The 22,005-nt window shown below is 43.3% G+C and overlaps 1 protein-coding gene across 1 annotated transcript; it reads right to left on the bottom strand.

Annotated features, from left to right (window-relative positions):
- Positions 1 to 939: 939 nt before the first annotated feature.
- Positions 940 to 21,580, bottom strand: MYBPH (myosin binding protein H). The gene is made up of 11 exons (XM_033153132.1): positions 21,246 to 21,580; positions 19,791 to 19,925; positions 17,157 to 17,324; positions 10,809 to 10,897; positions 9,242 to 9,440; positions 8,618 to 8,757; positions 6,771 to 6,930; positions 5,570 to 5,706; positions 4,408 to 4,594; positions 1,587 to 1,640; positions 940 to 1,209 (listed from the first exon to the last, which is right to left on the bottom strand). Exons 1-10 carry the CDS (start codon positions 21,442 to 21,444, stop codon positions 1,630 to 1,632), a joined length of 1,425 nt encoding a protein of 474 aa, XP_033009023.1. The 5' UTR covers positions 21,445 to 21,580; the 3' UTR covers positions 940 to 1,209; positions 1,587 to 1,629.
- Between the last annotated feature and the right edge of the window lie 425 nt (positions 21,581 to 22,005).

Raw genomic sequence — 22,005 nt, 5'->3', positions numbered from 1 at the left:
TGTCATAAGGCTAACGCTCTGTCAGTGCAAGGATTTTTCCTTGCGCAATGAAACATTCTCCCCTTCTCCTCCCCTTATGAAACCCATGATCTTTTCTGGAGTTTCCCCTATCCATCCAGAGCAGATTTGGGGACAGCATGGGGGGTGATCCCATTGCGCCAGCACTAATCCTTGCATTAGTGCAAAAGGTTAGTCACATACCACCCGGCGTCTGCTGTTTTCTCTCTTACATTGACAATATCCACAAGAGGAACATTCTGGACTAAAATAGCACTCAGTGTGCCAGTTTGTAAAAATGCCCAGGATCCTGCTGAGTAGAAAAAGGAACTGATGGGATTTCTGATTTCTGAATACTGCTTAATATCAAAGCCTGTGGAGGTGAAAAGGAATGCTTGCTGTGAGGAATCACAGAGGAGGCTTTTTGGCGCTGCCACCTGCGGCCTTCAGTCTAATATCACGTGGCCCTCAGGACAGTGGCTAGGGGAAAGGGAAACCTATGCAACTCTCCCAATTCCACCCATGTTTGGCTCTGACCCCATACACTTTTGGCTCTACCCACCACAAAACACATACAGGACCCCCCCCCCCAATAGATTAGCCGCAAGAGAACGCAGCCCTTGAGAGAGAGGGAAAAGGTTCCCCAGTCCTGCTTTAGAACTCTCACTAGCCTTTTACTCCACTAGCTGTCAAATCTTTCAGGAACGGTTTGTAAGATGGAAACACCCCTTTGTGATGGCGCAGTCCAACCTGACTGGGTTGCTTCCGAGGGTAGTAGCGAACTTCATTTTGGAATGCAGTGTCACCCATACATAGGTGATGGAGGGAGCCAACTGCAGAATGTATCACTGAGCAAAAAGTCCTTCATGGGATATTTTTAAATTATTAATTTATTACTATTACCACCGTCATCATCGTCATCCTAAATGAACACCCCCCCCCCCCCGAGACTGATAACAACTGTATTGCAGGGTGAAAGACCATAAAAGGAGTAAAAGACATTTAACAGGAGACATGGCCAGTGTTCCTTACAGAGCCATCCTAGACGCAGGTTCTGTCCTCTATAAAGCTTCTGTTTTTGAAAAGACGCAGCAGCAGCAGCTTCGCCTCCAAACTGGAGATTCCTTCTAAGAACCATGGAGCTGAGTGTGTGAATAAAGCATTGCTCCAGAGCAGGGATACCAAGAGGGAGCTTTGTAGGAACAGGAAACACTGAAACAAGAGATATGTGCAGACTCAATGTCTGGAGTGGATACTAGGCATCCAGAACAGAAACCATCTAATTTAGTTCAGTGCTCATTCACTCCTAATATCTATGATGCAGTCAGCTTTTGCTTCTCCTTGCCACCATGCACACCTTAAGCTTGTTCTGCTCTTCAGTGCCATGCAGGACGATGTTCTGTTGCCAGCATTGAAGCTGCAAGTCTTCAATGATTGAACCGCAAGTCTTTCGTAGAAGACAGAAGTGACCTTGCCCTTCACTCCAGGCCACAAAATGTTTTGGGCCAGCCCTAGCCCAAGCTCTGATATGGCTCCTGAGCCAAATGCATTCTGGATGATCATCTTTAATTCTTCCAATGACATCTTACCTCAAACTCACTTTGTTCTTCATCTGGACTCACCATGTCATCCTCATTCTGGGACTGTAGAAACATAAGAAACTTGCAAGATTACTTTCCAGGCATCTCTTCATGCAATGTTTCTTTTTTGCTTGCTTGCTTGTTTGTTTGTTGTGTCCTGCTGGTGACATTAATGTTTGTTTTGTCCTGCTGGTGACATACATTCAAATTAACATGTTACATCTCATCTTGACTACAACATTAAATCTTCTTCTTCAGAATATTCTGCCTCAAGGTTTTGGTATATTTACATACTTTCAACTTCATATGCTAAGTAGTTTCTTGGCTTAAGAAGAAGATTTAATGTTGTAGTCAAGATGAGATGTAACATGTTAATTTGAATGTATGAAAATACAGTAAAGCCTGGGAAAGAATTTACTGAAGAAGCCCGAAACTGTCCATGGGCGAAACAGGGGACAAACACCGGCACCCTGGCTAACATTTGTGTGTAACATCTTCAACATTTCATCTGACTGGACTTACCTTCGTCAATATCCACAGGAGCCTGGCTAAAGGAACTTTAAAGACTGAAATTTTCCTGTTGCATTAACTTGAATGAGTTTTCTGTTTGTGGCTTCTTTATTAGATTGTCCTCTCTATTCTTGGATTACTTATATAGGATTCAGAACGTGGAATAGTTTGGTAGATTTCTGTGTGCCGTTTATGTGCTGCTTACTGTATACTGGTTTACTACGAGTATTGGCAGCATAGGTTAATTTTTTCAGCTCTTGTATTTCCTTAGGTGACATTAATGGTAGCACAAGCTTTTGCCATAGAAATAGACCAGAGAAACACAGTGATTGGTTGCAGTGCAGTAAGCAAGAGCTACTCCTTTGCAAACACACAAAAACCCCCAACTCCAGGCTTATAAAAATGCTTCTTTATATACTTTGCGATGTTAAAATGCAAAGCACGGATAGTTGCTTAGCTGACTCAAGTCTGCTGGGAGATGTTTAGAGGCAATGCTCTATATTTGAAACGCTATAAGGGCTATTTTTTTCTTAGTATCCCTCTCATCTCCATCCCAAATTGGTTATGTTCTGTTTCACTCCTGCAGTGGGAATGTCAATTGCTTTTTGCACTGGAGATTTCCTCTCCTAGTAAATACAGCTCTAGAATCTCCTTCTGGCTTTGTTTCTAGCATTCATTCATAAAAGATTTGCTGCATGGCTGTTCTGCGGAAGGGAAGTGATTTTTGTTTTGCTTGTTTAACCTTGATAACAGAATCTAGACAAGTAAGAATTTTATTGTACAGCAAAAAGCCTTCATAAAATATATAAAAATATGCATGACAGGACACAATGCAAGCCGAGTGTGAAATATCAAACGCTTCCCAAGCCCTTGGGACTTTGCCATACAAAATGTGAGCCAGGTATCTTGCAGGCTTGGGCCTGCATGGAATGTGCTGCTTGGGTTAGATCTCTGCAACGAGAGCACCAAATCTTTCTGGGTGGTTAAGTGTTGCATTTGTTTTCCTGTCTTCTCAGATTTGGGGGTTGAAGTGGAGGGGGATGGAAGAGAGCTGGGGAGCTGTTTGCTGAAGCAAGGAAATGTGATCAGGAAGCCTTGTGTGGGCAATAAATTACAGCCACTCAGCTGGGCTGCAGCCACTGCAGGTGGAGAGCACCAGTTACCCACTTATAGGAGGTTCTCTTCCATTAATAGAGTGGTGAGGAATTAATATCTCAGTTACATAGTTATGGCTAAATGGATCCTATTAGAGAAATATTACAAGGCTGCAGGATTCCAGAGCCAGGAAACATGATCAGGTGCAACATATGGTATTTCATCATATTGACTGCCAGATTTGCCAATGGGAAGACTTGCACACTTTCCCTTAGTTAGTTTTTATTTTGTTTGTTTTTGTTTTAACAGCATTGCAGATTTGGGATTCTATGGCGGAAAGGCCACAGAATGTCAATGGATGTTTGCCCACCCTCTTCTTGAAAACATACAAATAATTTATTCCACCTTCTTACAACCAGCCCACTTGACTGCTCTTACTTCATATAGACAGTATTTCCTAATATTCAATCAAAATCTACTTTATTGTAGTTTTAAAAACCACAGGCCAGGCTGACTGAGTGTGCCTCTGGTTTAGTTGTACCTTTGTCAAGTTGTTCTTAAACAATTCACAATCCCTGAGCTCTCTTCCTGCAATAAGATTATAATACTGACCCACCTTAAAGGGCTGGTGTCAGGGACGACATGTAAAGGAATCATTTTGAAAGAATATTCTGAAGAACGACATAAATGCTAAATATTGCAATAAAGCTAGCTTTTAGTCACCTCTTCTGCTCTTCACAAGTGTTGATATAACTGCACCATCCAATTGCCTCTGGACTGAAGCACTTTCTTAATGAATTTTAATAAGCTGAAGTAGAATGTGCAGCATTTGGCAAACCTTCTAAGTCACTACCTGCTGCTGCACAGTGTTTCCTTGGGAAATCAATGAAGAAGGGCCATCAATCCTGGGAACCAGCATTAACAATGTATGAAAGTGATTCTGGGAATGTCCCAGATGGAAACGGTTGCCAGCGATCCAAGCAAACGGAATGCAGTGCACCAGCCTTCAGCTGCATCTAGCAAACACACCCTGCCTGTCAATCACATCTCTCCAGGAGGCTGAAATAATTTGTTACATGACTATGATTGGAATTCCCATAAGGGACAAAGGATTACAAGCCACAGTAGAATTCACCCAGAATAGTTGCAATTCCCTTTGAAAATCTTAGCAATTGCATCAAAATAGGCAGTCCAAAAGCAAACAACTCAGATATTAAATACATACCTGTTACGTTCAGCTTGCAGTCTACAGAGGCTTCCCCCAAAGGGTTCACGGCCTTGCAGGTATAGACACCACCATCGAAGGGGTTGGGCTTGCGGATTTCTAGAGAGCAAATACCTTGGTTCATGAGGGCTAAATATCTGGGGTCTTCTCGAATTTCCATCTGGTTTTTCATCCAGATCACTTTGGGCTGAAATACAGATAAGGCACCAAAATGGCAGAAATTAACACCTCTCTCCAAAAAAGTGGGAAGGAGCTGATAATTGGTCCCAGGTGAGCAGCCGTTTCCCATTGCTTAGTGATAAGTTTCTAGACAATCTCTCATAACTTTTTTCACCCTTAACCCTCCTGCCTACTCATTGGGACTGCTTTATGATGGATGTCACTGACAATCTCCCAGTGCTGTTATAGACTGCAGCACCCATCGCATGTTTGCTGAAACAGGAAGGCACCACAAAGCCACTTCCCCATAAGACTGGACATTTATCTGGAAAGTGATGGGGAAATGCACGGGAAAGTGTGGCTTAAAACTTGCTTTGAGGCAATGCCATCCAATCTCCCTCCCTGCCCTGAATAATATCAGAATGACTGCTCATTAAACAGCCCAAGTTATCTTATCTTCCTGCAAATGAATCAGGGTGGATGCTAAATAAACAGGTCTCCTGGAAGCCCCATAAACTCTAGAGATGCTTGAAGAATTTGACACAAACTGGCCTAATCTGCATCTCCTGGACTAAAGTGCAGATCAGAATGTAGCTCTTATCTGTTTCTCTGAATGGTTCTCTGAATGGTTCTCTGAATGTTGCGATTTGGACCACAGCTCAAAAAAGCTATGCATCTAAATGCGTGTTATGAAATAAATTACAATTAGAAATTCATATTTTGAAAGAAAAACATTCAAATGCAGCTTTAAAAAAAGAAGTTTGCAGATTACTGTGGAAGCAGGACAGAACAGCCTGAGGAGTAAACACATGCACCAGGTACACTTAACCTGAAATAAATGGATCCACCCGTCTGTAACTTATCCCCATTAACAAAAGAAGTCAACCCATGTTTTTCTACCAAAGGAAACACCTCAAGCCTCTCATCCTATACCCAATGTCAGATTCAGTCTTGCTAAAGATGGTCACTGATCACTTAGCTTCCGAGAATGACCAGCACTCACCTTTGGGAAGCCCCGGACACTACAGACAAGCTGGGTACTGTAGCCCCGGGTGGTAGTTCTGTCGGTGAGAGGTTGGGTGAATTTTGGAGGTTCAGAAAGATCCTTGCTATTGTACTTCTCTGCTTTGTATGTGATTGCTGGGGGAGGGGGGGAGAAGGCAAATCAATATAACTCTACATAAGAGGGGGAGCAGATTGTGACACTTTCTGAAACAATACAAAACGACAGCCCTGTATATCGAAATAAGTGTGTAAACTGCAAGTGGAAAAGGTAAAGGACCCCTGGACGGTTAAGTCAAAGACGACTATGGGGTGTGGCACTCATCTCCACAGGCAGTTTTCTGGGCCATGTGGCTAGCATGACTAAACTGCTTCTGGCGCAATGGAACACCATAACAGAAGCCATAGCGCATGTGAAACGCCGTTTACCTTCCCGCCGCAGCAGTACCTATTTATCTACTTGCACTGGTGTGCTTTTCGAACTGCTAGGGTGGTAGGAGCTGGGACAGAGCAACAGGAGTTCACCCCATTGCAGGGAGCTCACCAAAGTCAAGCAGATTCGAACTGCCAACCTTCTGATCTTTAGCTCCCTGAGAAAACTATCAGCAGCCTCCAGCCATATATTCATTTGTAACTGCTGTCTTTATGAAAGGCAGAAAGAAAATGTTCCTTTTTTCACCCCCAACTACACCATTAAAACTCACTCCGTCATCCCTCCTAGTGTCTGCCATGGCTTATCTGGCTTTACATCAGAGTAAGGGACGTCCAGCCTCTGGGTTAAAAACTGCCTCCTCCAGGCTTCCATATCCTGCATTCACGTCTTTCCTCAGCTTATGGTCTCTCTTCCAACCCATGCGTCCCTCTCTCCAGACCATCCCCTTCACTAGCCCTGCTTCCAGCTCTTTTGTGCGGCTGGAACATGGCCTACTGAACAAGAGTCACATGTGTGGTTCTTCCTACTTTTCTTGCTGTCCCCACCCACTTTTCCTCCAATACTCCCCTCCCCCACCACCTGAGCATACAGCTGCTGGAACATTGCCCATCAAAGAAGATGCTTTAGACAATCTGGCTGGAATGGTTTGGGCTGCCATGGCTTGCCCTCTGTTCTCGATGTTCCATGCACGTAACCCACAAGCCCTACAAGGAAAGGGGGGTGGGTTTCCACTACCATGTCTTTCCTACTGTGCTTCTGCAGCCCCTACCTGATTTTTTGATGTGAGCCACGTCCTTGGAGACAGCAGGCTTCTCGCTGAGGCCGCAGGGGTTCTCCGAGAAGACTCGGAAGGAGTAGCTGTTGCCAATTATGAGATCGGAGACGGTGCAGTTGGTGCGGTTGTAGTGCTCCATAACTGTGAACCATTGCTGGAAAGCAGTAAAGGTCAGCCTCTTAAACACGAAAAAGGTTCAGGTTCAGGGCACAGGGCTGCCCTCACAGCAGAAGGACCAAGAGCTTCCCAAGCCAAAAAAAAACAAACTATGGAAGCCACCCTGGGGTGCTATTCTGGTTTGGTGTTAGGGCAAATGAAAGTGGGTGGCGGTGGCACCATTAGGGCCTCCTATTCATACCGAATAGCAATGCCCAGGGCAGGGGTTGTTAGAACTGTAGCACAGGAGGAAGCATTTAACTCAGTCTGTAGTGTGTGTGTGTGTGTGTGTGTGGTTCTTTTTAAAGAACTGTACAATTGTTGATAGCTACATCTTTCAATGTAACAGGTTCTCTGGTCCCGTGGTTTTCACTCTACCACTTCTCCAACAGTGTTGCATGAAGCGGGAAACAGCCCACAATACAATTTGGCAAATTGAGAAGGAAGAGAGTCCCCACTTGACAAACATTCCATTGCTGTACTGGGGTGGGGAATAACGGCAGGAATTCTCCTTTCCACAGCAAGCTGCCCCCACCAGTAAATCAGAGAAAACTCACCCTCTATCCAGCCACACAGCACGTTCTCCCACCCAGCCCTTTCTTAATTGCCGGCATATATAAATGTAGCATACAATGAAATGCTAACTTGCTGCACTGAACAAGCCAAGACTCTCTTATATGTTTGCATAAAAGAGTGCTTTTGCACCTTATAGAAAAGGCCTTTGATACTATTTGATAAGAAGAAGAAGAACTGCACATTTATTAATATTATAATATGTTGCCCTCTTTCACCCCAAGATCCCAGAGAAGGCTACAACATCAAAAGGCAATATTAAAAACAGTTCAAAGCAACTGGCACTCACAGAAACCAGGTGGGTCCCAAAAATATTTGGCAGCAATGTTGTTTTATGATGATCTGCGTGTTTTAATTTTTTAAAAAAATTGATTTTAATGACTCTTATGTATATTTTAAACCAAGATTTTAAGAAATGAAAGTTTGTGTATTTGTTCGTTTCAAAACCTTATACAGTATCAATGCTTCCACAGAGCAACTGAAGCAAGACATAGGTCACAGCACCAGGTATATAAAAATAGCTGAGTGCATCAACTCTTCCAGGGGGCTTGTGATTGGACCCCAGGAATAAAGCTCTATTACAAAGGCAAACTGTGTTGACCTACTGCCATTTCTGAAATAAATGCTGCCGATGCAGGATTAGAGAGGAAAAGGTTCTCAAGGGAAAGATTTGTTGGACTAAATATGGATACATTTAGAGGGTTATTTACATTTGCTAGTTAAAAAGAAAACAGTTCATACATGAGCTTTCTTTTTTAACCTTGATTTACATTCTTATTCAAGATATTATTGATTCCGTTTATTGTACTATAAAAAACATAAAAGAACAAAAAACATAAAGGTTCTAAGTAATGTTCTTTTCCCATTCTCATTTTCACAGTTTAAACCACCTGTGACCAAATTCTGTGGATTGTCACGGAATTTGTGGGCTGCGTTTTTTGTGGAATGTGCATTGCATTTCTTATATTGACTCCTTTTTGTTGGGATTTGTAAACAGCTGTGAAGGGATGGTGGCTTCAGGACCCACCACTAATTCTTGCACAAAGTTCAATGCCTAGCTGCCTTCTCCCCACCACCCCCCAGCTGTATCTTTCCCAGTTCCAAGTCCTTACCCCAGTCTTCTTGTCTGCTTTTTGGACTGTGTACCCTTTGAGATCAGCATTGCCATTATCTTTGGGTGGGCTCCACTCCAGTGCCACGTTAAAGCCCCATACATCCACCAGCTTCAGGTTCTCAGGAGGGCCTGGTCTCTCTGAAAAGATCAGCCACACATTACTTCTGAAATATCAAGACAGTGCCACCTTCTATGGCACATCACAGAGACGTTCAGCAGCAGGCACCAGATAAAACAGAGAGCAACCATTAAACTATCTGGAAGAAGAGGGAAATCTATAACCATACTAGAATATATTATTTTTCATTCATAACTCTCATGCAGGTATAGTTTCAGTATCAGAAACAATGGCTCCTAATTCTTCAATGCCTTTTCCATACAGCATCTTACCCTGTTGTATAGGGGATTTGAGACTGAAACAGAACAGTCATCTCAGTACACATTCCCCATGGCATAAGCACACCACATGCTCCAATGCTTAATAATGCCAGGCCCAGCTAGCTGCCATATGCCACAGTACGCAGTGACTCTTGAATTAGAGAATTTTGTTTCAAAGGAAGAGGTATCTGAGCTAGCCACCCTTTAGATACCAAATCAAACCATATGGTGTCATCGCCCTTACCAATCACCTGGAGATTAATGGTGGCCTTGTCTTCTAGTTCATCTAAGATCTTAACACTTATTTCATATTTTCCAGAATCATTGCGCTGTAATTGACGGATGAATAGGACGGAGTCCCTCTCACTGTTGCGCAAATGCATTCGCTTGGGATCCAGAGGCTGGCCATCTTTGGTCCAGGTCACCTGTGGCTTTGGCTTTCCCTAAAGAAAGGCATATGAGTTGGTAGATCGCGGTTTTCTTCTATTTGTCTGGCTACTAACTCTTATAAACATATAGTGAATCTTCGGCAATGGATAGGTGGTCTTTCATGATTTTGATGGTTCCTGGTGTTGCTCTTATAACTACGTTATCTGTTTTTCATTTTGTTTTATTAATTTGATTTCAATGATTAGAGTTTGCTTTATATTATATTGTGGTTCTATTACGTGAACTGTGTTGATTGTTCTTCATGGAAGTGACAAGTGGGAATAAAGGTTCAAAGAAAGAAAGGAAGTGTTCATTTGGTTCCACTTTCTAGCCACATGTGATTAAACTGTGATGCAAAAAGCCAACACAATTTTTGGATTCTTATTCGAAGGCAGGACAGTTGCCGACACGCATTTATGTATGAGAGTGCCCATGCACAGGAAAGGCAAAAATTTTCATACTGATGTTTCTACCCAAAACCTGAGCTCTGAAATCCCCTCCCCCAACAAAAAAACTTAGGGGCAGTTGAAGCAAGTATGAATGTGTGTGAAATGCAGTTGCTTCTGACAGCTGGGCCTTTAAGGGAGTGGCCTAGATCCACAGCATGTCTACAGATACCCAAGAACCAAGGAAATGCATGGAGTGCTATACCCTATTATAAGTCTCTCTATGCCACTCCATATGGCTTGCACTTGCTATTTTTAGTCAAGAGCTATTTTAGGCTCTGGGCTACAATCCACCACCCAGTGCCTGACTGGAACATATTGCCTCTACCTTCCAAATGCCTTCCAAATGCACATAGCAAACTTGATCACAATATCAAAGCACTCTCTTGTTAAGAGCTCGTTAAATCAGAATAACATAAAAAGACATCCAGTGTCAGAATTTAGGAATGCTAGGAAAAGATCAAGTATGACACAAGACACTTTTTCTGCCTGTGTTTAGAGATTAGGAGGCTGCCAAGAGCTGATGAGTTTTATGACTTGCAATATACAGATGTAATGCATATGTCAGCCAAACAAAGCTTGAGCTTGTTTACACATTACAGTTTAGGATTCAATGGTTTGTGTAGAGTACCTTGTTTCTAGTCCTGCCTTGTCCTGATACAACTCTCTTCTCAAGCGCCAATGTTTCCTTTTGCCCAAGCCTGTCAGTCTATTCTTTTTCTCAGTGACCAGGTGACATTCACGTGAAGCCGGAATTCTTTCCAAAACATCAATAATTCCTGCTTTGGATGCTGCCCACTGTAGCCAACCTGAGAACTAGTTCACCTTTAGTGTACAAGCTTTCTGCAACTATTCCTAGCTTCTTGACCAATTATGCAAAGGCTTTTATCCCCACCCAAAGCCAAAATGTCAAAATAAGAATAAGGATCCACATACCCGAAAAGGAATCATCAGGTTCAACACATCGCCCACAGTCTTCATGTACAAGTCCCTCAAATAGCGTGGCAGTCGGATCTTGGGCTGCTCTGGAGAAAACAAAATTATAGCAGTTTGTCACTGGTACTGAAGAACTTTGCTGTGGAATCACTGATGAATCTCCTTTGCTTGGATCATTTGGCTTGCTGGGAATGCTTAGAAGCACTAATCATTAGGCAGTACAGTGGTACCTCAACTTACGAATTTAATCCGTTCCGAATGCACATTCATAGGTTGAAAAATTCGTAAGTTGAAAAAAGCGATTTTCTCATAGGAATGCATTTGAAACGAAAAATGTCACGAAATGAGCCATGTCTTAAAAAGTGTGTCACTAACATGAAAAGTTTGGAAAGCTCTGTGTAACATTTGTTTTAATATTTAAAATGGTAAACTACCATGAGTGCCTTGGCAGAAAGGTGCCATATAAACACAGTACTACAGTAAACCCAGGGAGGTAAGGCACACTGATGAGCTCTTCCATCACAGTCCAGAGAATCAAAATGGAAATGAATTCTGGCCAAGGCTGCACTGGCAGAACCCTACAGTTTGTTTGTTATTAAATGACACATTTGTAACCTGACCCAACCATGGAGCCCCATATCAGGTAACTGTTCTTTATAAATTATCGGAGGTGAGAGTTTCTATTAACTCTGGCAATTCTTTGAGCTGAGTTGGTTAGCTCCATGAATGGAGAGGTGGGATCAGGACTCATAAATAGTACTAGGCATGCATTTCATAATTTAATTTAATCCACTCAGCAAGAAGAATCAGTATCAAGTGCCACATAGCAACAGCAAACCTTGCTGTAACTTCACCGAACTTTTTTTTTTTTAAACACATTTTTATTAAAGACTTTCTTGGTTTACAAAAGTTCATGCATTGTCTTTTTTCAGGTTGTACAGTCTTTCTTACAAATAAGTTACATTTGTTGTGAGACATTGGTGTTGAGTACAGTATAAGGTAGAGGGAGAGGAGGGGTGGGGTGGTGAGGCTTATATTCTTTTATATAGTGTATGTGTGGGGTTTTGTGTCAGCGTCAACTGGGTAAGTTCTCTATTCATTTATTACATTTCCTTGGTAGTGAGAGGTATTGGGGGGGCAGGGTGTGGTTGGTAGTTTGTGGTTGACTGAAGTGGTGTTTGTTTGCATTTGTGAGGGTGGGAGGTCTTGTTAGGTCAGGTAAGCCAGATGGATTTGTATGTTGTCAGGGGGTTCTTGTTGTCTTGTTGGGCTATATATGTGACAAAAGGGGAGCCATACTGGGGTGAAGGTGTCTTCTTCTATTTGTCCCCGTGTCAGTTTCAGCTTATTGGTTAGCTTTTCTAGTAAGGCTGTTTCCCATACAATTTGATACCATTGGTCCATGTTTACTCCTGACCGGTCTCTCCAGTGTCTGGCTATGAGGCATCCGGCTGCTGAGAGTATTTGGGTTATAAGCTCTGTATAATGTGAGTGGTCATTATGGTCTTGGAAGATGCTCAGTAGGGTCAGATATGGGGTGAGTTCTAATACAGTGGTACCTCGGGTTACATACGCTTCAGGTTACATACGTTTCAGGTTACAGACTCCGCTAACCCAGAAATAACGCTTCAGGTTAAGAACTTTGCTTCAGGATAAGAACAGAAATCGTGCTTGGTGGTACAGCAGCAGCGGGAGGTCCCATTAGCTAAAGTGGTGCTTCAGGTTAAGAACAGTTTCAGGTTAAGAACGGAGCTCCGGAACGAATTAAGTACTTAACCAGAGGTACCACTGTACCTGTTAAGTTATTTTGCAAATCTCTTGTAGGACTGCTGTCCAGAAGGGTTGGATTTTAGGGCATCCCCACCACATGTGGTGATATGTCCCTGTGGAGGTGCAGCCTCTCCAACATCTTGGTGAGGTTCCTGGGCCTATCAGCACCAGTTTCCGTGGTGTTAAGTACCACCCATAGGCGAGCTTCAGAGTGAGTTCCCTTCCTTTGGCTGATACGAACTTAAAGGGAGGTTTAGATCACATTCTAGTCCATTAGGTGGAGTTAATTTCATAGCCTGTGTCGTGCTCCCATTGTTCTTTGATTGAGTCAAGGGGGGCTGTGGGATTTTGGAGTATTATGTATATTGTGAATATCATCCCTTTGCCGTGGTTTTCGAAGGTGGTCAAGGGCTAGTGGCTGCTGATTTTACTGCTGGATTGTTTAAGAAGGCAAGCAGTTGATGGTGTGTTAGCCAAGGTATTTGGGTGTCCCATAGTTTGTCTTGTATATCTTGTATTGACCTCACCGAACTGTTGACAGAGATCCTTCCTCCTTCTGGTATTAAAGGTAAGTACACTGCCACGTTTGGTACAATTCTGCTGGCTATAATGGCTCAGTGGCGCAATAGAAAATGGATGCATTGACACAACTCAGTCCTGGAAAATGAAGGCTGTTGCCATTCCAAAATTAAGATGGTGCCTAATGAATGGCAGAGATGTGCAAAGTAGGCCAGGGAAGTCTGCTGGGTTAATTTTCAAATTCTACAATGAATAATATTTGGCAAATTTTAGGTCCAGCTAAAGCATAATTTGTTTGTTTGTTTGTTTGTTTGTATGCTGCCCATCTGACTGGGTTGCCCCAGCCACTCTGGGCAGCTCCCAACAGAATATTAAAAACATGATAAAACATCAAACATAAAAAACTTCCCTAAACAGGGCTGCCTTCAGGTTAAATAGTTACCTAGTTTTTTCTTTCCTGCATGTTTTTGCAGGCACTGTAACTTCAAATTCCAATTTTCACCCACTTCCAGAGGTGATCAGTCACAGAATCTTAACACTGCAATGCAACCCCCTGCAATGCAGGAATCTCAAATTGGTGGGGTTAGTGTCCTTTTTGGGGGTCCTAATAAAGGTAGATTTTGTAATTCATCCTAAAATAGTAGCACAATGTTTTCAATATACAGCTACAAAATTGGTTTTGTACCAAATCAGTGTGAGATTTTCTTTCAGCTCTACAACTATGCTCCTACAATTTCTGGATTTTACTTCAAGTCCCTCTGTTGTATACTAAGCCAAAAAGAAGCATGTGTATGTACCATGCAGTGAACAGCACATACTGGAAGCGGAGCTTTATACTTTCCCTTGGGAAAACAACCTGGTGAGATTCAAAAGAAGCCTGTATGCATTTAATCACTTGCTGCTGTCTTCACTCGCATCAAAATAGCAATGGTGTAACTCTAGAATGCTATATTTGTAAATGGTAGCCTGGGTGGTAAAGGAGTTATGTTGGGGTTTAATAAAAGAGCTATGCATGCCTGCGAGGCTTAAACGTGCAGTAGCTTACGTTCCAGAAGTGATCGTGTAAAAGAGGACCCAGGATTAAAAAGCTGAAAGATAGTTTAGCAACACTGTTCATAGAACACCAGCAATGCAGTAGGATATACCAGAGGACAGTGCTACCAACAACTGTAACAGCATCTTCACTCACCCATCTCTTTTCCCCCCGAAGATCCCTTGCTGGCATTTATTCTTATCAACAGGGCCGGCGCAGCCATTAGGCAGGATGAGGCCACTGTCTCAGGCAGCGGAAGCCCCCAAGGTGGCACTCTCACAGGCTTATCAGCCTAGGGAAATCTAACACTCCAAGGAAATAAGGTATTTTCTATATCCCTACATACAAAGGAAAGCATAGCTCATATAGTAAAGGTTATCTTGCTAATTGCTTAAAATTGCGCAAAGGTATTTTTTTGCTCAAGTGTTAGAATCCAAGTGTTAGAATCAAACAGCATCAGGGGCAAACAGCAGGGTGACATTTTCAAACACAAACCTATGTAGAGGACATCGATGCTAATCTTTCGAAATAAAAGTAACAGCATTAAGCACACTTTTAAAAAAAAGAACCAGTCCTTTCAACACACAATAAAGTAGGCCAGTAGTATTATATCAATATTGTGCAATGAGAGAGGTTGTGAGTTTCCTGAGCTGAGAACTGGTGCTGCTACGCTGTACCAATTGGCTAGAAAACTAATTGAAGATTAAGTGTGTAAATAGACCTTCAATCTCAAAATGCCATAGCATATATTTTTTTTGTCTACCTGCGGCTACACAGGCACTCAACTGGAATTTGCTCCCAGCAATGTACATAAAGTAGGCTCGTTAACTAAACAGTTGGAATTGCGAGAACAATTTAAATATAACATTCTGGTCAAGATTTTATATTTGCATAATCTGGGACACTCAAACTATAGAACCTACCCCACCACAAAGAAAACATTCACCTGCCAGTACAGTACTGCCGATATCTGAAAATACAACAACCTGAATTTGACTCATTCTGAGTCAGGTTAAAAAGCACTGCGTACAAATTTCATCAGACAGTGGCAGATGCCTTTATGTCCCTACTCCTTCCACACCTTATGCTAGTGGTTCACAAGTAGTGAAAGATGTGTAAGTCCAGTGACAATCTGTGCTGGCAGGCAGCACAATTACATGCTGCAGTAGAGAACTCACTTACCAGCTAGCTGGCAGAGAAGTATGTTCGTGACCGGCATTCATCATTTTCCATCAAAACATTTGTCTAAAAATAATTCCTCTTCGCAGTAGAAACAGATTTTAGGTTAGTCTGAAGTGTGACCCTTCTGTCCAAGCTATACAAGGTCTTAATATTTCACACTCCACACAAGAGACCTATTAAACACACTATGGGGCCAGCAATAATACCTTGAGGAGGCTGAAGAAGTTTTCAAACTCCCAAGAAGCACTGAAGGTCACACACCCTTGCTGTAATATGAAGTGAAGGATCCAGGGGTAAAGTGACCAGATGCAAAGAAGGACAAGATTCCTGAATCTTTAATAGTTGTGTGTGTGTGGGGGGGGGTGCACTCTAGCAGCGTTTTATGCAGTGGTTTAAAAAGCAGTACTTGGCAGATTCTCCTCAGCCAGTTTCTAGCTGCAGAAAAATGTATACATGGGTTCCAAATTACAGCACTCAGATCCATGACCACTGCTGCTAAGTGAGATGCAATTAACAGTGCAATGTATGTATCATTGCACTGTGGTGCTTCATTAATGTTATTAGCAGCTGATACCATGGAAGTCAGAGCTGTGTCATACCCAGGACTTGCAGATCAGACTGTTCTTGCAATTTGTAGACATATCTGCACATGATTTATTTTGAGAACTAAATGTGTTTGAGAGGTATACTTCTTCATCACCGACTTCAGCTTCTTCTGGTTTCCTGTTACCCAGAGTTCTGTTGATGACTGAAGGATGAGGGCAAGGTAATGTCACAGCCACGAGGGCACCCCAGGTTAAAATGAACCTGCCTCGCCATGGATGTTATCCAGTGCTTCCAGTTGAGTGCTAAAATGCTGAAGAAAGAACATGGGAAGTTGCCATGCCCTCAACAGAACTACTGAAGTAAGACAATTGAAAATGAGGAAATTTAGTTCTGAATGTATAGGATTGCGCTATTATTCCTGCATTCGGAAGAACAGTTTTATATTAATATTGGATGAAACATAATTGTACTTGCCAATGGTGCACCAAGAAGGCCTATTAGCTGCATGTTTCAGGTCCATGTGCAATGTCTGCCACTCACTGCAATGCACACTGTCATAGAAGATATCCACTTGCCCTACATATTCATGGGACTGTCCAAAAATAGGTGCAGTGGGAGCATCAATGGCACCTTTTTAATTTACTAAAGCGGATTTCACATAAAGGTGAGAACAAGATGCAGTTGGTGTTAAGTAGGTGAAGTATGCTCCATTTTTACACAAGCAGGTTTGATTGCTCTATGCTGGGATGTCTGCTTCATTTTCATTTCAAGAAATTGCAAAAATGAGTCAAAGCTGTTCATAATTTTTAAAGCAACGAAGAAAGGACAACAGAAAGGAAAAGTAAAGAAATCTTTGCGAGGGCAAAACGGAAACAGCCAAAACCAGAAAGTCATCTGAAATTAATTCTCCATTGCATACCACAGTGCAACCAGCTACAACAAATCATGACACCAAATGCTAGCAGGCTTTAGTTGTGATGAAGAAAAAACTCCAAAGGTATACTAATGTGAGCCAAAGTCTCTCTTATGGAAATTACAAGAGTTAATGAAAGCCATTAAGCAAATCTGATCCGCTTGTGTATAAGGGAAGGAGTGTTGTTTAACCTTTGCATACCACATCACTTTGCTGATAGAAATCATGGTCCCACAAAGCTCTTGGGGGTAGGGGAATAACTCCCAACAAGGCAAACAGCAGCTAGAGGGGGGATTTTCACCAGGAAGATGATATGAAGGACTTCTTTGAATAATCCATGTTAATGAACATGTTCTGTTACACTAAATGCATTCAAGATACATACCAAGAACCTCTCTGATGAGGAGTGGCTGGTCCAGGACGGCTGGCTCACTAACTCCATCACCTTTCACAGCCTTCACACGAACGAGAAGTTTATCTCCAGATGTTAGATCGCGAATTATGTAACGGGTGGAAAGGAAGGGCTTCGTGTTGGCGGCCACCCAGTCTGTAGCTAAAACAAAAATATGCAACAGGTGAGTCATACGATTAGAAGCAAGGATGGCAAGGTTGGGTTATGGCACTCGTTTGACCTTACAGCAGAGTCACTGCTACTTACCAGGAAGGAGGGGTCAACACAATGTAAAAAAACCAGTTGGAATGCCAGATTGGCTCTGCCAGTATATTTGCACCATGTCAACCTCCCTGCCCCCACTTCCAGGTAAGCAGAAGCAGGTAAGCTGCCAGGAGGTCTAATGTTTATTGCTGCCCCACTACGTCATCCGCAACGGAATTATTGTAAAAAGTTGATTCAGTGGACAATGAGGCTTCTACTCTGATATATCTGTCTACAGAGTCCACTCAATTCTTTCTTGAGAATGAGATGAACACTCCAATGCTAACAACACTTACTTCACAACACAGTAGCACTTGCTTCGAATTCAACACTCTTAAGACTGTGTTGTTCAAAAGCAAACCTATGCTTTGCTATCCTACGTCTACTGGTTTGTGTTTGTCTGTTTTTTAAAAAAAAACAAAAACACAAAATTTAAGGTTGCAATATATCAATTCTAGCCTCCCAACTCTAGAAAGACCATGTATAAGCTCATTCTTACATTCAAATTAGCTAAGTGTGCCATACGTCCTGGACATAGCCGGAATTTGTCTGTCGAAAATGGCGTCCAGGTTGAAAAGTGGCTAATATGTCTGGGAAAGAAAGCTCAACAACTTTGCCTCCACCCCCCAAAAAAAGCCTTTCACTTTTTTGCAATATGGCAACCCTAAATTATCCCCATTGGGCTATAACATTTGGATACATTTGTGTTACAATTGTGCTCAAGCCATCTTTTGTGAACAGTTATGCCATGTTTCAAGGACATCGTCTTCTAATCACAACAAAAACAAGCTTTTATTGGATTCAATTAACAAAAGAGGTTACAATGGTTGAAGCAATCTAATCAGTGAGTGGAAATGCTACCCTACAGCAATAGCTCTCCAAATACACCATGCAGATATGGAGTGACAAATATGTGATAATGCACTCATGCAGGTCAAAAAACTGGCTTGAATAAAATATTCAGCAAACAATTTGGAATGCAGGAAGTAATTTGCGAGCAAGGAAAAGAGCTAAACTCAAAATTATTTATTTATGAGAAATGATTCACCCAGCTATACCTCACAAGAAACCCCAGCTAGACAACCAATGAAAATGTGCAAAATAAATTATTTGTAGCAATCAATAGGGATGTCATCAATTGCTGAAGACTTTAGCAGACGTCACCATTTATTACCATTATAGCATACTCAGTGTGTATGGTAAACCTTGTTTAATACATAATATCTTCCACTCAGGCTTTGACATGATTAATCCATCACTGGTGGTTTACAAACCAAATTGCTCACAAATGTAATCTTGGTTCATAATATTATTCTGTTTTTTAAAGCAGACATCATAGACTGCAACCCTTTTTCGTAATATAAAGTGCTACTACAGTGGTACCTCGGGTTAAGAACTTAATTCGTTCTGGAGGTCCATTCTTAACCTAAAACTGTTCTTAACCTGAAGTACCACTTTAGCTAATGGGGCCTCCCACTGCCACTGCGCCGCCAGAGCACGATTTCTGTTCTTATCCTGAAGCAAAGTTCTTAACCTGAAGCGTTATTTCTGGGTTAGCGGAGTATGTAACCTGAAGCGTCTGTAACCTGAGGTACCACTGTATACTGTATCTTTCTATGCTATAGAGAAGCCTTGCCCAGGAGGTGTGTATTTGGCAGCTTCTATGGTATGGCATCTATACTTGCTACATAATGGATTCAATTTGCAAAAGTGGTTGAAAGAGGGAAGAAATAACTACTTTCTCTATAGCAACTTCCATCATTGCCATATACAGTATAAGAGGCTGAAAGGCAAGGTCATAATTTCTCGACTTTAAGTAGATTTCCTTCTTTTAGTAGTTCCACAGCAAGCACATTTTCTACATGTGCAGCATTTCCTGCTCCAGCATGCAATTTCTGCTTCTCAGCAGTTGGCCGGAACCAATGCAGTGCTTGACTAGAAGCACTGCATTGGTTCTGTGGAATCTCTTCCTGCCTGAGAGCTCCTAAAAGAAATGGACCAACCTCAAGGTTCTAGAATTTGCAATCCCATGACTTGCTGCTTCTAGTATTCCAAGCCTTTCTCAACTTGAGCTCACAGAGCATGTCCATTGCACGTCAACATGGCATGTGAGCAACTGATCGGGTATGTGGAGAAGATGTCAGGATAACAAGAGAACACATATCATTTTCTTTACACACCTGTTCAGCGGTTTAAGGATTCAATGAACATTTCATGAGAACTACATGGTTCTCTCCTCACCTCCAACTGTGGCTGTAGATACGTCAAGAGAGGGACAAGCAATTTATCCTGACCATGTTATCCTATTTTCCACATTAATGCATGCAGCTCTTCATGCTCACGAGAGATAAAGCTCAAGCCTACTTCCGTCTTTGCAGTGCTCCACCACATATCCATCCAGGCCAGAATGGCCCACAACCTCTGGGGCATCCCACGTCAGAGTCACAGAATTGTCGTTCACATCGTCCACTGTTAGATTTAATGGTGCGCCGGGAGTGCCTGGTATCACAAATATAAAAGCGTTAGTAAGGCATTTCCCATCCCCACCAGTCCAGTAATTATGCTGTGTAAATTAATTAATGCTCTTTTCTTGGACTACAGGCTTAGTCGGAGAATGCATATCCCAACCTTATATTAGCCTTTGCATGATAGCTATGCAAATTCCCATTTCTCACACACTCAGTGTGCAGAGAGCAGGGAGTGGGGTTGTGTCCCACTCCCCAACACTGGTGCATACCTCTGGCTATATGCCGCAACATCCATCATTAAGCTGAGCACATCTCCATGCATACAGGGATTTTCATGTGATCAGGAACCTCAATTGCACTGGATTTATGACTGCATGGAAGCTCCGACACATGTACAGTTGTATGCATGCAGGGCTCCCTTTCACTTGTTCAGCTGAACAAGAGAATGTAGTGGAGGGTTGTGACCAGAGGGGTACACCAACACACATATTGCTGATGCAGTAAATTCCCTGGGGAACCAGGTCTCCTTCCTACCACCTTCAAATTTCTGCGGGTGGGGAAACAGAACACTATCCTCCTTCTCCAGCTGCTTCTATGATGCTCTCAATAGTAGTCAGTGGGAACACACAGCCGAAAAGGCACAACTGTAGAGTGCATCCCTTACTCACAGGGAGCTGAAGGTGACTTCATGGAGGGTTGTTGCTGGTGGTTTTCACATTCATTCCATTTCTGACACAGATATAGGTTTTGTTGCAAAAGCTACAAGACCTCTTTCAGTGCTTCCAGACCATATACGGCTCATACAGGTAATTGCAAATGGGACGTCTGTGGCAATGGGGCTTTTAAGGCTGCAGTCCCAACCCTATTTAGTTCCCATTTAATTCGATAGGGCATGCTTCTAGGTAGCCATGGTTAGGATTGCATTGCAATTTATCAGAGAAGTGAAATCCGTCTTAAATGGAGGAGGCAGAACATGGCCTGCAGTTAGGATACCATGGCCTGGCGTGAGCACAGCAATTATTTAATTATTTAATTATTATTATTATTTAAAAATGGAGCCAGCACTATACCACAATAAACGCCCCTCTGGAAAAAAATCACCAGAAACAAGCGTGGCGCAGGCCGTGGCGCTTCACTCGCGACCACTATTTTGCCGACTTTTAAATATGAGAGAAGCCCCCCATGTGCTTTTTGGCGCTCAGGCTCAAAGCGCCTCATTTCAGCGCGTGACCTTGGAAATGGCCTCCCGCGTCCCGCGCGCGCCACGGGTTTGCGCCTGGAGCAAGAGGCGCACGCCTTGCTGCCGCTGCTGGAGACACTTTCCGGCCACCTCGTCGGCCGCCGCCCTCACCTTCTTTGGGCTTCTTTTTAGCTGGAGCTGCCGGCGGGGCGCTTTGGGCCGCCGGGGGAGCCGGAGTCTCGACGGCTGCTGCTGCTGCTGCTACGTCCGGTCCGGGAGCTGCTGGAGTCGGTTCTGCTGGAGCCGATGCCGGCTCTTCGGAGGGAGCGGCCTCCTGTGGGGCCGCCGGGGCCGCCTCTTGCTCGGACATCTGCGGTAGGCTTCGAGGACTCCGCTCTGTGCCCCGGGGTGGCGGTCGGTCGGTGAAGCTGCCGCGTGCGGTTAGAGGGTCAACGGTGGCCAAAGTCCCTCCCGGCTCGCCCTTTCAGTCTCTCTCCTTTCTTCGGCGGCGATTTTCTCATTGTGCTCTCCGCAGGGTCTGGGGGGTTTTATAGGTCCCTCCAGGCCGCCCCCTCCTCTCCCTCCGCCGCTTGGGTCCACCTGCTTGGGCGGGCGGGGGAACCAGGAATAGCCGCCCAGCAGCTGCGAGGTGCAAATTCAGCATCTCCTCGTCGGGAGTAGCTGCGCTCTGCGGGACTCGGTGAGACTGGCCGACAGCGCTCAGTCCACAGAATGATCTGTCCCTTGAAGCAAGGCTTCCCCTGAGCCAGGGTTTCGCAAGGCTCTCTAGAGTTTAGCTGCGCCCTCAAGCCGGCACCCAATGTGGAGCATTGCCCCTGAGCATGGGCAGAGTAACATTCCTTCAACCTTGCCATCTCCCTCCGTATCTCCTCTTTAAAGAGAAGGGGTGCCAAACCTTCACAATCTGCCA

Source organism: Lacerta agilis, chromosome 6 (genome assembly GCF_009819535.1).
Source record: "Lacerta agilis isolate rLacAgi1 chromosome 6, rLacAgi1.pri, whole genome shotgun sequence".
NCBI lineage: Eukaryota > Metazoa > Chordata > Lepidosauria > Squamata > Lacertidae > Lacerta > Lacerta agilis.
Note: the sequence above shows the minus strand (reverse complement) of the source record. Positions and strands in the feature narration are given on the sequence as shown.

Excerpts from the sequence above, each read along its gene's own strand:
- MYBPH (XM_033153132.1), bottom strand. The coding sequence starts at position 21,444 with ATGTCCGAGCAAGAGGCGGCCCCGGCGGCCCCACAGGAGGCCGCTCCC. Across the intron at positions 19,926-21,245 it reads TAAAAAGAAGCCCAAAGAAG|GCACTCCCGGCGCACCATTA; the intron begins GTGAGGGCGGCG and ends TTGTGATACCAG. Across the intron at positions 5,707-6,770 it reads GGCTCACATCAAAAAATCAG|CAATCACATACAAAGCAGAG; the intron begins GTAGGGGCTGCA and ends CCCCTCCCCCAG.